The 15,563-nt window shown below is 38.3% G+C and overlaps 1 protein-coding gene across 1 annotated transcript in view; it reads right to left on the bottom strand.

Annotated features, from left to right (window-relative positions):
• The window catches only part of LOC101163890 (myomesin-2), a 31,829-nt gene that overhangs the window by 12,260 nt on the left and 4,006 nt on the right, over positions 1-15,563 (bottom strand). The window contains exons 2-27 of the mRNA XM_004067358.4: positions 14,720-14,823; positions 13,077-13,134; positions 12,773-12,927; positions 12,577-12,663; positions 11,376-11,464; positions 11,033-11,083; positions 10,669-10,833; positions 9,869-10,030; positions 9,207-9,348; positions 8,692-8,891; positions 7,925-7,978; positions 7,689-7,816; positions 7,370-7,553; positions 7,096-7,270; positions 6,854-6,975; positions 6,572-6,759; positions 6,280-6,406; positions 5,973-6,151; positions 5,060-5,174; positions 4,686-4,848; positions 4,456-4,562; positions 1,696-1,740; positions 1,278-1,414; positions 914-1,058; positions 733-795; positions 238-305 (exon numbers count right to left, since the gene is read on the bottom strand). Coding sequence (XP_004067406.1) covers positions 238-305; positions 733-795; positions 914-1,058; positions 1,278-1,414; positions 1,696-1,740; positions 4,456-4,562; positions 4,686-4,848; positions 5,060-5,174; positions 5,973-6,151; positions 6,280-6,406; positions 6,572-6,759; positions 6,854-6,975; positions 7,096-7,270; positions 7,370-7,553; positions 7,689-7,816; positions 7,925-7,978; positions 8,692-8,891; positions 9,207-9,348; positions 9,869-10,030; positions 10,669-10,833; positions 11,033-11,083; positions 11,376-11,464; positions 12,577-12,663; positions 12,773-12,927; positions 13,077-13,134; positions 14,720-14,802 — 3,192 coding nt within the window. The 5' untranslated portion in view covers positions 14,803-14,823. The remainder of the gene's footprint in view (positions 1-237; positions 306-732; positions 796-913; positions 1,059-1,277; positions 1,415-1,695; positions 1,741-4,455; positions 4,563-4,685; positions 4,849-5,059; positions 5,175-5,972; positions 6,152-6,279; positions 6,407-6,571; positions 6,760-6,853; positions 6,976-7,095; positions 7,271-7,369; positions 7,554-7,688; positions 7,817-7,924; positions 7,979-8,691; positions 8,892-9,206; positions 9,349-9,868; positions 10,031-10,668; positions 10,834-11,032; positions 11,084-11,375; positions 11,465-12,576; positions 12,664-12,772; positions 12,928-13,076; positions 13,135-14,719; positions 14,824-15,563) is intronic.

The raw sequence follows: 15,563 nt of genomic DNA, 5'->3' as shown, positions 1-15,563 counted from the left end.
CAGCAAAAAAGTCAAATTTTAGGTCACTGTTGATAGTTGCAGTTGCTGCAGGTTTTTTGTAGAGGTCAGTTTTGCAGCAAACCTGACAAAGCTTTAAACAAAAATGCACAGTATTGTCCCATCAGCATTTTGACATCTTGAACTTTGAATGGTCAGTCAGTTATCCATAACTGTCAATGTCCATTTCTCACATTTCTGGAGTAGAAATACTGAGTTGCTTTGGAGTTTATTGTTTACCTTGCAGACTAAAGTGACAGAGCAGTCATCTCCAATCTGAAGTGTCAGGAACTCACTGAAGTGAGGGCCTGTGTTGAACAGATTGACAAAAAAAAAAAAAAATAATAATAAAAATGAGCTGTCGTAAAAATAACTCAGTGTAAGTTGAAAATGCAAAGTTCAGGCGTTACAAGTTACCCTAACTCAATCCCATTTTCCTAAATAGTTCAAACAGATTTTTGCTTCCAAGAATAATTTTTTGCCTTCTTTTTAATTTTGAGTAGATTTGTGATGAAAAACCTCTACTTTCCTTAACTACATTTGGCTTTTGTTTCTTTTTCTTTTATCCTTTACTATACTCATCATACTATACTTATTGCTGTTTCTACATGGACTATAAGCAGATATATTTCACTTTTGTTTTACTATCGGACTGCAAAGTATTTGGTTTGAGTGAGTGACTAATCAATTCCATAGAGTGAAACCGAAAAGTAAAGGATTTTCTGCTTTTCTTACCCTCTTTCACTCGGATGTACTCTCTCCTCTGGTAGTCAGCTTCAGCCAAAGCTGCTTTGAATGCTGTATTCCCATGCAGATACACAGGAAGAATAAATGAAGGGTCAAGTTTTTCAGTAGTTGCTATAGATTATCACTATGTGCAAATATATGGTCAATAATCCAACATAACATCTTTTACCATCTCCAATCAAGACCAGTGAGCTCTGTGCTTTGCCACCTCCATCAGTGATCTGGCATGTAAATGTCCCCTCATTCTCCTCTGTGAAATGGTCCAGAATGAACTCAATGATACCAGTAGAAACATCATGGCCCATTTTGTTGGGCTGCAGAAAAATGGCAAAGTGTTGTTAAAAAAAAGGCACAAGTGCTTGATGAAAGACTTGCTGTTTTTAGACTCTTCTCTTTGATTATGCCTTTCATGTAGCAGAAAACTATTGTTTGAGACAGTGTAGAAAAGACAGGCAGCTTGTTCACCTTGAAGCCAGAAAGTAAATTTTTCATCTCTTAGTTTCTTTTTTGTTCTGAAAGCAAGTGTGTCTTACATCAGCTCCAGACAGTTCCTTGTTGTTGGCAAAGAATTTGTAGGTGACATTGGAGGAAATTTCTTCAGCCTGCAACCAAAACCTCATTCTGCCCCTCTCCAAAATCTTGTAGGACAATTCGATTTTCAGCGGGATGACTAGGGGAGAATACAAGGGAGGTGTGTAAAGGACAGGACAGGAGGGGGGAGGAAGAGAGATGGGCAGGTGATGCAAAAGCAGGTAAGACTTTTTTGGATCCAACCAAATAGGGAAATATGTCGCCAAAAGAACCTAAGAGGTTCAAAGCTTTTGAAAGAAAGGAAGGAAATGAAAGCATTAAAGAGAGAAACAGCTAACTAGACACTTGGTAGGAGAAATTAAGATGAAGCACGGAGGATGAGAAAACATAAAAGGGACAAGAATTACAAGCGATACCTACTTGGGTGTCTGATGTCATGGCTGAGTGCCAGCATCTTGGCCAGCTCTGAAACATAAAGTTGTCTAATTATTTTAATGTTATGATGCATTGTTTTTAATACCTTCAACATAACTTTGAGAATAACTTTGAAGCTGGAGAAGTGACTTCTTTGTGTTTAATTGGCAGGAAAAATGCAAAGACTTTGGAGGTTGAGGCAAACATTTCCACAGATGGGACTTTGCATCCCCAACAGTGTTAGTCTGAATATTAATTAATAGAGTTTCAAAATTCAGGAAGCACAGTTAAAAAAAAATAAAAAAAACACTGAAACTTTGTAACCAATGAAAATTACAACCATACTGTGTCTCGTTGCACAAAATATCTGCAAGACAAATGAAAGAAAATGGGTGGAATCTTCAATGTCTAACACTATATTACCTAGTGGCAAAATGGTGCAACAGAGAAAAAAAAAACACAGAAACCTTCTGACAGAAAGTCATTTTGCCTCGAAGGCATTAAAGTTAAACACACTGTGCCCCAAACACAGAGAAAAATGGTAAGCAATATGCTTAGATGGTATTCATCAGATGTCTAATGATTTCTTTTTTTGGCTGTTGGCTTTGTGCCAGTGCAGTCATTTTTAAGTACAGTCTCACTGCTTTCATCTTTGGTGCATCCTACACACTGCCTGAGTTCTTCGATACACAGTTTCCTTTTGATTTTTTAACTCAAGTCTGCACTTTGATGTCTGGATGTTGGCTACGGCTCTTCAAAATTTTATTATCAAGATGTGAAAATTATTAGCTTGATTTACTTTAACAAAAAGATAACGACTCTGTCTGTCTGTCTGTCTGTCTGTCTCTACCTCTCTGTCTGTCTGTCTGTCTGTCTCTATCTCTCTGTCTCTGTCTGTCTGTCTCTATCTCTCTGCCTGTCTGTCTGTCTGCCTGTCTCTACCTCTCTGTCTGTCTGTCTGTCTGACTGTCTCTATCTCTCTGTCTCTGTCTGTCTGTCTCTACCCCTCTGTCTGTCTGTCTGTCTGTCTCTATCTCTCTGTCTCTCTATCTCTCTGTCTGTCTCTACCTCTCTGTCTGTCTGACTGTCTCTATCTCTCTGTCTCTGTCTGTCTGTCTCTATCTCTCTGTCTGTCTGTCTCTACCTCTCTGTCTGTCTGACTGTCTCTATCTCTCTGTCTCTGTCTGTCTGTCTCTATCTCTCTGTCTGTCTGTCTGTCTGTCTGTCTGCCTGTCTCTACCTCTCTGTCTGTCTGTCTGTCTGACTGTCTCTATCTCTCTGTCTCTGTCTGTCTGTCTCTATCTCTCTGTCTGTCTGTCTGTCTGTCTGCCTGTCTCTACCTCTCTGTCTGTCTGTCTGTCTGACTGTCTCTATCTCTCTGTCTCTGTCTGTCTGTCTGTCTCTACCCCTCTGTCTGTCTGTCTGTCTGTCTCTATCTCTCTGTCTCTCTATCTCTCTGTCTGTCTCTACCCCTCTGTCTGTCTGTCTGTCTCTATCTCTCTGTCTCTATCTCTCCGTCTCTCTATCTCTCTGTCTCTGTCTCTCTATCTCTCTGTCTCTGTCTGTCTATCTCTCTGTCTCTGTCTCTCTCTCTCTATCTAGGTGCAGGTCTATTTTCAGATTTTTCATCCAACATTCTGTTGTTCTGAGTATCGGCGGCTACTGTGTTTTTCTGACTATAAGTCGCACCGGAGTATAAGTTGCAGCACTCAAAAAATTCACGGTAAAAAAGAAAAATCATCCATCACATTTTATGAGTCGCTCTTTTGGGAGAATTTTAACAAAATACGGCTACAAGAACAGACAATTCAGAGAGTGGAGATGATAGTGGACTTCAGGAGGAACCCCCCTACCACCCCCCCACCCCCCACTCACAATTCTCAACAGCACTGTCCCCTCAACATACTCAAACAGGTTCCTGGGGTCCACCATCTCACGGGACCTTAAGTGGACCGCCCACAATGACTTGGTCCGGAAAAAGGCTCAGCAGAGGTTGTACTTCCTGTGACAACTCAAGAAGTTCAACCTGCCTCATGAGCTGCTGACCATCTTCTACACGGCAATAATCCAGTCTGTCCTGACCACATCTATCACAGTCTGGTTTGGTTCAGCTACCAGACACCACAGGAACAGACTACAGAGAGTCATAAGATCTGCTGAGAGGATTATTGGTTCCAGCCTTCCCCCCATTCAGGACCTGTACCAATCCAGAGCCAAGAAGCGGGCTGGCAGGATCATAAAAGACCCCTCGCATCCTGGTCACTGCCTTTTCAGCCTCCTCCCGTCAGGGCGACGCTTTAGGACGATGCACACCAAAACCACTCGCCACAAAGACAGCTACTTTCCCCGACCTGTCACTCTGATGAACTCCTGACTCAGGACCATTCAAGGACACTGAACAACCACAGAAACTGCCAAACTGGAACTACTGCTGCTGCATTTTTGACTTTTTTATTTTATTTTATTTCTTTATTTAGTTATGTTTATTTATTCATATAGCTACATTATATCTACCTTCTTTTTACTATTTATCCTTTTGTTGTCTTACCCCTCACACATTCTATACCTTGCCAGTTTGCACGAGAGCACAAGTTACTGAAGTTAAATTCTCTGTACATGCAGTAGTTGCTTTTTTTTAAATCACATACAAGTCGCACCTGAACATAAGTCTCTGGCCAAACTATGCAAAACAAACCAACTTATATTCCGAAAAATATGGTTATTTTAATCAACAGTGTCATGTTAACACAAATAGTTCAAATGTACCTTCAGAGGTGATTGTGTAGCTGGATGACACCCCTTCTGTGTTGGTGACAGAAACAGAGAATGTTCCAACATCCTCCTTATCTGGGTTCTTAAAAATCAGCTTCGATCTGCAAAGCAGGGACAGAGAGAGACTAAATCACAAAAGCAAGTACGAAAGATCTATACAGTAACGGCAACTATTGGGATGTACATGCACAACAGTACACGTGCACATGCATCTATGGCCTTACTGGTTGCCTTCTGTCTTTATCACAAGTCCTTTGGAGAAATCAGTGATTTCTTTATATTCCTTCTTCCAGAGGAACTGAGAGCCCTCACTTAGTTGGCAGGACTCAAATGACAGAACAATGTCTCCTGTCTTCTCATCCACCACACAAGAAACCTCCTGGGAACCTTCAAAACAAAAGAAAATGCCAGAATGCCTCAGAAGCTGGCCAGGACTTCTGACAGATTCAAAGATTCAAAGAGGTCTTTCCTTCCTACCTCCAAACTTCGAAAAAAGGGAGCATCACACATACATATTTGGTCATGCTTTATGTTAAATACATTGACTTTTTTTCTTTTACAAAAACTTTCTTATGATCTCTCTATTGTTAAAGGTTACCTGCCACAGCCTTGGCAGTCACAAGGTCAGAAGCCATTGAGGCCATGCCTACTCCGGCAGCATTGACAGCACGCACTCTGAACACATAGCTTTCACCTGCTTGCAGACCTGTTACCTAGGAAACAGACAGCAAACAAGCAGTCTAGTTTGGGAGGAAGAACAGCACTTTTGACAGTAGTAATTGTTGAAAAGAGGGTTAGATATTTGCTAACTTTAAACACTGACGCCATGAGGAAAAAGAGTTTAATAAAAATGAATGTAGCATTCCTAAAGAAAAGGCAGTGATTCAAAAACTACACCAAAGAAGACTCAAGGTACACAGGCTTAAAGTTCACAACTACAAAAATGACATACAATTTCTGAACTGAAGTTTAACAATAAACTGATTGAAGTGACCAGCCAACCAAAAGAGAACTACTTGGATAACTCAGAAGTAAGTAAAGGGCCTTTATTCTTTATTGCCATGCTATTTAGATAACTAGACAGTGCTGTGAAACATATGTAATTATTACCCCACCACTTTCTTGATTTTTGCTTTAGATGTGGTATTTTTTCAAATGATAAACACAATACATTGATTCAAAATGTTTTAAACTTCCCCATTATATGACTGTAACTGTTTATGATTATAATACAAATACAAATGAGAAAGATATTTGTTTAATACAAAAAACAAGTTTTGTTTTAGTTTTGTTGTTTTTGTGTACAGTACAGCAAAACTAAAATTCTACAACTTCTATCCACTAGGTGTCTGTCAGTATCATACAGTTTCAAGTAATGTTGACTTGTCTGTAAGATGTAGTTTAGTATTTTAAGCTTGGCTGCAATAGAATTGTATAATAAAGGGTGCTATTTAAAAAAACAGTTAAAAAAGGAAAAAAGTACATGAAGATTCATTGATATATAATCTCACCTTTAAGAAGCGGTGACTGACAGCTGCCTCATTGGCAGTAACCCAGTCAGTGGAGTCTTTTTTAGCATATTCAACATGATAGCCTGTAATTGGTCCAGAACCACAATAGATTGGCTCTTCCCACTCAACAACCAGTGAATTATCTCTCACTTCACAGAATGTCAAGTCATGGGCTGGGCCTGCATGACCAAAAGAAAAGAGGGGTAAGAAGAAGGTTAAAATCTTGCAACATTTTTTTTTGCTACAGAGATTTTATGTTTTTTTTCTTCAAATTGTCTATGATCATGTCAGTGAAAGCCGAATATACCTGGCTCTGGCATTGTCCATGCCTCACAAGTAAAGTCGGTCGAATGTTTGGAAGCTGGTCCAAGGCCAGCCAGGTTGGCTGCATAAACTCTGAATTGATAGACAGCTCCCTCAGTCAAGCCCTCCACCTGTCAGTACATGACTACTTAAGTCCAAGCGATAGTTTTAACAAACAGGACTTGCTGTTTTAGTTTTCTATAAATGTTAATTAAGAAACTTTTGTGTGAATGTTTGATTTTTGCTTTAAAAAGTCAAAATAACATCAGAATTATCCAATTAAAAAGTAAATGCACCTTGTAAAGTCTCTCATGGACCGGTGGGATATGAACCTCCCTCCACAAGGCTGTTCCACTGCGGCGTTTATCCACATAGTACTCTTTGACCTCCGCACCTCCTGAGTGAAGAGGCTTCTTCCAGTTCAGAACCATTGAACGGCCATCACAGTTCAGCAAGGCAATGTCATAGGGAGCAGAGGGGGGTGCTAAGGATACAATTTAAAATAACTTATTTATTAGACCTTTTTTTAAATAACATTTTGCACATCGGAAAGTCAATGTTAATATGTTAATACTGACTAAGAGCAGCTTTGACAGTGAGAGGTGCAGATTCCTGAGATTCATCACTGAGGCCCAGCTCATTAATGGCCTGGACGCGGAACACGTATGTTTGTCCTTTGGCCAGACCGCTCACCACAAATCTAAAGGAAAAGTCATTAAATGCAAAATTTGTAACTTCAGCTTTTTTTTTTTTTATTATTATTTAATAAAGGAAATACGCTTTAGATCTACAGTCTGTTTGTGTTTAAATATGAACCTACTTGGTTTTCTTGTGGGGTTTATGATTAGCTGATGTCCAGTCTTTAGACCCAGCCACACACTGGTCAATGTAATACCCAATCAGGTTGTTGGGGTCCTTTGGAGGAGCCCACTGGATGAGGACAGAGGTGTCTGTTTCTCTTGTTGCAATAACTTGACCAGGAGCAGAAGGTACACCTGTGGAGAACAGAAGCAAAGAGAGAAAAAAAGACTCAGGCCTATTCTAAAGATGAATCATTTAACGTGCAAGAAAAGTGAAGCAGGTGGCAGACAGACCTTTGAGTTGAAGAGTTTGAATCAGTTCAGTTGGCTCTGATGGCTCGCTGGTCCCATGCATGTTGGCAGACAAAACTCTGAATTTGTATTCTTTTCCTTCCGCCAGGTCAAAGACGGCATAACGGGGAGATCGAATGGGCACCTGGGTGTTAACACGCTGCCATGCATTGCTGCCTGACATGAGCTGTGGAGATACAGACTGAATTAAAGTGGTTCAAGCAGAACCTCATCCATTCCTAAAGTGGTGTTATCCATTTAAACCTTGTAGTTAATAGTAAAAATAAAAGTTCTGCGTTTTATTTATTTATTTATTTTTTACCTTCTCTAAGTAGTACCACATGGGAGCCTTGCTGTAATATGGTGGGGATTTCCAGCTCAAGACAACATAAGTTCTGTCAATTTCACACACTTGAACTCCTGATGGAACACCGGGGGGGTTTCCTTCAGCTACCAAGAAACAATAACCAATACATAACCTTAGCACCATATCAAAAAGCTACCTCAAACAACCTGTATGTGCAGATGTGGTACACAAATTTTATGACAAATCCCCACCTTCTTCTACTTCATGGTAGGAGACAACATCCAGCTGTCCTCCAAGCTTTTTGGCTGCAAAAGTTAAGAAACACACTGTTTAGTTTCTAGAAGCTAAACTAATACACTACATTGTAGATTTATAAAGTAGTTGTCACAAATTTGGCTTTACCAACAATTTAGACTATAAAGGAAAGATATACCTCAAACTGAGATATATGTGACCAACCATGCACACCATTTAAATCTAAAATAGTAAATAAAAGGATGTGAGTTAACACCATTATTCGTTAAAAAATAAATAAGGTGGTCCCCTTTTTAAACTGTACATGAATCTAGATTATTGTCGGCTGAAGATAAAATTAATCTAACTTTTGTTGGGAGTGGTTTGGATAAAGTTGATCCTGCTAGGTGGTTTAAATTCAGTGGATAAATGGAACCCAGTTTGGTAAATTCAATTCATGTAGTTAGTGCAGCTGCAAAGAGTAGATTTGTTCTCAGCCACATATGAGACAGAAATGTGGCAAAGATTTAGAGTGCAGTCAGGTGAGCATGACCAATACAGCTGCAGTGCATTTGCACCCAGTCTCATGGCTCTCATTTATATGCTAAAGCTCATTCCAATTTAGACAGTAAATCATTTTACCACTGAGGCCAATGCACAGAAGCTAGAGATTAATAGCAATTTACTAAAGCACACAAAATCTGCAATCTGTATATCAATATGTTGAAAAAAAAAGAAGATTGGCAAGCAGGTCAACATTCCTCTGTATAAATGTTAAACCCACCGTGGAGCCTCTCAAACTCTGTAGGATCCAGTGCAGCAATAGGATCGGACATGCGGGAGGGTTTGCTTATTCCCCGGGAGTTGACAGCTCTGACTCTGAAGTAATAGGAGTGTCCTTCAAATAGTCCCGACACTGGGTATTTACAGATTTTAATGGGGTGGTCATTGCACTGGGTCCAGTTTTCAGTTCCAACCTCACATCTGCAACAATGTACACAAGAAAAAAAAGAGGAGTCTAAGATAACAGATGTTGCACAATAATGTAACCCAGTGGAAAAAAGTTGATTTTGTCCATAATTTTAACTTTTTTCTTTTTAATAAAATACTAACTCAGACAACATTCTTAATTAACCATTAATCAATGTGTTCTTAAAATTGATGATTGGCCAGTACAATATCTCCATCCACGTGTAACATAGCGCGGGCAACGTTTACTTTTACTGCTTTTTTCCAGAATAAGCTAAAATAGCCACAGATAGCTTTTGTGTTTTTAGTGTTAATTTAAGGAGCTTTTACTTGTCTACAAAGTATCCCAGGATTGGGCCTTCTGTAGTTGTGTTAGGGGGTTTCCATGACACAATGACATAGTCTCTGTTGGCGTCATGGATCTTGATGTCCATAGGAGCACCAGGTGCACTTGGAACTGGTGGTGGACCATCTGCAAGGGATCAGATAATTTTATTAATCCCTAAATGGAAATCGTTTAAGGAATTGTTTGATCTGTGTTTGTTAAAACACTGGCATTTTACTTTTTGATAACAATCACTGAAAATAAAACATAGATTCTATTTTAAAGCTTCAGGTGTGATTTGAAACAAAAAAATGTCAGCAAGAATGAAAGGAAAGGTGTGGAGGACTGTGATGGGAGCACCCGTGTCATTGGTCAGGGGGATACTTAACCCTTGTGCTATCTTAGATGACCCCACCCTTGCATTGACGTGTTCTCCCTACCATGATAAAGGTGGATAAAGGTGGAAAGATTTCATGTAATCCATGGACACCAGTGAGGTTCACAAAAAAAAAAGGTTCAGTGCACTGTCTATTGGGTCTAGATGACCCAACTCCCAATGTTAAAGTGCCTAGGATAGCACAAGGGTTACAAGGAGGTGGATAATTCTCTGTTGCAACCCATAGGGGGTCGAAATGCAAAGGAGTTATTAGTTGCTTGAATATCTTACCTGCCACTGAGACAAAAGCACTGTGTTCTGCAGTGCCTCCCTTGGTGACCATACGAAGAGTATACAGGCCTTCATCATCTTTGTAAAGATTTGGAATAGTCAAGGTAGAGAAACCTCTGCCTGTTTCAATCTTCACCCACTTAGATTCGAACAGACGAGTGTCTAAAAAATAAGCAAAAGCAAACTTTATTCCTCAAAACTCTAAATGTGTGCTCCTCCATAAACTTCATTACCCTGAATTTATCAAATGTAAGAGGATATAAATTATAGAGATAAAAACTGGAAATTTACTTTGACTTCTCATTTATTTAACTTTTCACTTGACTTTGAGTTTGGAATTCCTAGAAAGATTAAAGATTTACCATTGAACTTAGCAAAAAAAGTTTCATTAGTTAGATGAAGTTCTTTTGGTTTTGATATTACTTCACCGATTTAAACAGATGACTTAAAATCTGGAAGTGTTTTGTATTTTTTTTAAAGAATTTTAGAGACACATTAAAAAATACAAAACTCTGCCCATTATTATCAAAGGTCTTAAAGACCTGTTTTTCAGTTTCATATTTTCTTCTTTATCACTGCAATAAAAAGTGGAATTGACTTCAAGTCAAACTGATACAACTCATGACATCACAAACCCTAATTTGGGGACATTTTTATATTTTGGTTTTATTCTATTTGGGTCTTGAGTACAATTGTATCTTCTTAAAGCAAGAGCACAGATTTCCACAACATGATAACCTATTCCACCTTAAAGCCCAGAAAAGGTATTACATTTTCCAGACATACAAGTTAATACTTACCATCTCTGTACCACTGTGCCTCTGGTTGAAGGTTGGCCAGGTTTGGGCTTAAGGTCATGGTGGCAGACAGAGTTGCAGATTCTCCCTCGGTGGCAAACACTGGTCCGAACTTCTCCACAAATGTAATGTTGATTTTTGTGTAATGGATCTTGGGAAGCATTGCAGCTTTGAGGCAGGGTACAGAAAAACATGGTCAGACAGGGATTTAATTTTGCAGTGTCCTGTTTAACTGTTTGTTACATTGTTAAGAAATATGAGCAATGCTGTGCACCATAATCGTTGCCATTCTACAAATGAGCCATTAGAATTTCATTATTCCATAAAGCTAAAGGGAGTCTGAGCTTTGTCATAATAGGACACCTACCTGTAAAAGGTAACCATGCATATGGACTAGACTCCTCCTCCTCCTTGTATCCTAAACAATATAAGAACACCGTCAGCTAAAGATTTTGCCATAATTATAGATGTCTAACTTTTGCATGTGCATTCAAGTCACTGTGAGTCGTGCAATCACTTAAAGTCACTATTTTTGTTTTTGTAAATATAAGTACACAACTGGGACTCCATAACATCAGATCCTGTTTTAAATAGCAAGAACATCAGGTACCAGTAAATTATTACTCTTATAGTTACCTAAGATATTGTTTACAATTTATTCTTGAGGTGATAGTTAAAACTTCATCAAAAACATAACTTTTATAACTTACGCTTTACAATGATAGAAGCCTGAGAAGAGACCTGCCCATGGGAGTTTCCTGCCACAGCAGTATACTGAGCCGTGTCATCAGTTGAACATCTACAAAGGAAAACAAGTGAAACAAAAAAGTTACAAAAATGTATGTTCAAAAAAGTGTTAACTAAAAATTTGGTTTTGCAAAATATAGTGGTGTTTTTCTGTTCTTTTATTTGGAATCTGGGCAACGTCGACAGGTGTCTGAGAAAATATGACACTTGAGGATCTGCTCTTGCTTATAAAGTACAGGAATCATGTAATTGCTTTTTTTTTTTTTTTTTTGAAGCTTTGCGCAAATGAACAATTATTGTCTGAGTTCATCATTCAGTCTGGACAACAGTCAACAGCTGAGCAGGAATCACAGACTCTGGGCACAGCCCAGCTCACCAATACAGCTCATTTTTGGATCATAATGTTTTTAACTTTCCCGTAAAGCTTGTGCTAACTAATTTTATGTCTGCCACAAAAAGGCCAATAGCACTGAAACTTGGTATGGAAGATGTAAGATAAGCAATACATAGCAATACATAGTTAATGTTGTCTATTTTTATCAGATTTCACAGAAATCTGCTTCTGTAGTAGAGGCAGTTATGGGGATAATCTTTTGGCTGCTTACTGTCTTTATTGGAAATCAAACTTTTAATTAGCCATACTCTTTCATGTTCTCTCTGTGTACCCTTGTAAGCTTGTTCTTGCAAGTAGTCCTCCTCTAATCCTGCTGCATTTTTATATTTTTACATTTAAATATTAGATATACATCTTAAGATGACTTTTTTAAACTTAAATTCAATTTTTGTTGTAAAGTAGTCATCTACCTACCAGTCTTTTTGTCTGAGTTTGATAGAATCATTTCAAAGTGTGATGACTGAAAACCTCCTGGAGCCCCTTAGCACTGAGATAAGCTGAGCTGCTATACAGACCAGAGATGCCTGCATTGCTCTGCCAGGGATCCTGAAGCCTGTTTGCACACACTCAGCTGACTGAACCCCTTACCCATAAACTTGTTACTAACTGCAGATGTTTTACGGTGTTTTTAGAATTTCTGTTACAATTAATCCATGAAATCAAGCTTAATTTGGGCTATCAATAAAGAGTTATAGTCCACTGATTTAGCAATATTTAACTGTGCAATTAGTAATAGAGATGCAAAACAAATGAAAACAATGCAATCTCACTTTGGTATCTCAAGGGAATGGCTGCTTCCTCTGGCTTCAACCAAATACTTTCCAGAGGACAAGTCCAGGATCACACCGTCTCTATACCTAAAAAGATATGGTCTGTTTAGGTAGAGTTCAGAAAGAATTTGTAGGAATTCTGTGTCTCTGGATTGCTTTTATAAAACTTTCGACCTTGAAAATGTTATTTACTCACCATTTGACAACTGGCATGGGAAAGCCTTGAACAGTGCAGAAGAGTTTGATTGGAGTGTTTTCAAACACAGTGTGGGATCTAAGTCTGACCAGGAACTGCGGTCCTCTGATCATGGGCTCCTCGCGCACATATTTATCCACCATCTTTGCTTTTACCTAACAAGGCAAGTAGGATACAAAAAATAAAAATGACAGCAATGCATCCACCTTTTACTTTGTTTTTCACATTGCATTAAAAAGATCAATGAAGAGTGAAACAGATGTGCAGAAACCAGTCTGGATAAAACCAACTCATGCATTCTCACCACTTGCTGGATGCGAGCTTGTGTTTTATAATCATATCTTTCCTCCATTGTCTCAGAGCTAAAGAAAGAAAATGCAAATTACTTTTACTAACAAATACATAAAGAATTGCATTGCAAATAGCTTTGAATTGGAGGCTTGTTTTCCTTTTTTACTAACCTAATAAAAAAAAGAGTTTATACATACAAATAAATGTTACTGATTTAAAAAGAAATTAAATAAAATAAAAATGTGCATTGAATACTATGCAAGAGGCACAACATTTATTGGTAATCATGTGACACGTGTAAAAAAAGTGAGATTTTAGGGAAAAAACATTTCTTAATTTCACACTTTTTTGTTTGCAAGCCATTTCGCCCCAAAACAGAAACATTAACCTTTGTTCAGTTTGGGGAAAAATGTATGTTATGTGCAATTAGACAGGAAAACTCGTCCATTTTTGACTCAATATTCCTATTTGTATAGAAGTGTACATTTCTTTGCAGTCTGACAAGCCTTTTATCTGAGTTTAATCCATCAAAACAAGCAGCATGCAGACAAATGCTTTACTGACAAAAATGACATACCGTACAATCTTACCACCAAAGTTCAATATATTTTTATTGTCACACTTCACATAAGCCTTTAATTAAGAATATTAAAAAAAACATTAATGTGCAAGGACATTGTTTTTAAGCTCAATCATAAATCACAATTACAAGTAGCCATTATTTAAAAAAGAGACATACACACACACACACATAAACTAAACAACGAGGTATTTCCAGTAGCATTGAATTCTCAGAAAAATACAAAAATGACGCCAGCTAAAATCAAGCAAACTTTGTGTTACGCATTAAAGTCTCAATTTATTCACAAAAAAGATAGCTCTATAGTAACACTGCAAAATTTTAAAAATTACACTGACAACAGCTATTTCCTGAATCAAACTCAAAGTTGTTTATCTTCTCAATGCTAGTTAAGATATAGGCTTGTTGTAAGCTACATTCACACCGCTCTCAGCAACGCGCCTTCTAGTGGCCACTTCCAATGAAAAGTCTAGGTAAACACATAATTCGGGTTTCCATGTTCAACATTCTATCATTGGCCTGTGGCGTTTCTACGACTGTTTTTAGGCTTGTTGTACAAAACATCTTACCATTAAACGCACATGCCAATTAAACCAGGTTAAACTTTGTCAACTCAGAGACTCTGATTTGGTAGGGACGTTTATATTGCATCCCTTTAAGTGCCAACTGTTTGAAAAATGACCATTACGGTTTGTACCTGGCTGGAATTATCTGGTAACAAGTCTTTCGTTTACTGGAATAGAGCCGTGAAAGAAAAAGCCTGGAGCAAGATTTGCAAGATTTGCACCGCTTCAACATTTCGCACCAAGCATCTTCCAACTGCAGGTTGTGGGCAAGCACTAGTAAAAAGCAGAAAAGGAAAAAGAAGCCTCTCCTGCTTTTCCATTTTGAACACCATGAGCCCTATGCGCATTCAAGAATGCGTGTTAAACTCTGTGTACAAAGCCAAAGCTGAATTTGCATTTTTAGTGGCAACAAAGTAAAATGCTAACCACTGTTAGTAAAAATATCAGTAGGCCTGCTGATGATGTTTTTTTTCCAAGTTCTGCATGAACCTTTGCATACATCTCTTGTACCTGCTGTACTCTTTAATCACACGCTGGCTCTGTTTGTGGTGGTATTCATGGTTGTAACTCCCACTTTTAAGTCGTGATGACATGGTGACACAGTTGACACTGACCTGTAGAATAAAACATGCATAATGATCAATTGTTTTGACCATTATCAAAAGTAAAGCAGAAACACAGACAAAAGTTACTTCATCATGAGCATTGAACTAAAGGATATTTTTTACACAACACACAAAGATTAAGAATCACATTTAAGAAAAAATAAATAAATAATAATAATGGATTAGATTTATCTGGGCTTTTCACTCTTCATGTATACTTGGTGATGACAGAGGCGTGGCTGCCCCTCTGACCATCACCGGGACATTCATGCGCATTCACACAACAGTGGAGCCACACTGGAGGCAGGGAGGGGGAAGTGTCTTGCCCAAGGACACAACGACAGTTGACTGGGGGGAGCAGGGATCAAACCACCAACCCTTCGATCATTGGACGACCCGCTCAACCTCCTGAGCCATTGTCGCCCATAAAATGCACTGAAATTAAAGCTTAAACCAAAGAAATGCTTCAAAGTAACAAACCTTTATTTCAACTATGATTTAAATTCAACCTGTGTTGATAATGCCATAAGTGAACATTGACCTTTTAGCCTCTTAATAACTGTCCAACTAAAAAATTCAGATTTTATTATGAATAATCATTAAACTTTGATAATCTCAAACCTTAACATTACTAAACTTATAATGCCAACTTCTAAAGAGTTATTTTTTGACTGGTAACTCCTGTTTAGGTTTGTTGACTTTGTAAAGATATGGATTCTTAGAACAGACTTAACTTTAAGCCTAAGTGA

The sequence above is a fragment of the Oryzias latipes genome, chromosome 3 (genome assembly GCF_002234675.1).
Source record: "Oryzias latipes chromosome 3, ASM223467v1".
Taxonomy (NCBI): domain Eukaryota; kingdom Metazoa; phylum Chordata; class Actinopteri; order Beloniformes; family Adrianichthyidae; genus Oryzias; species Oryzias latipes.
The sequence above is the reverse complement of the archived record's forward strand: the minus strand, read 5'-3'. Positions and strand labels throughout refer to the sequence as shown.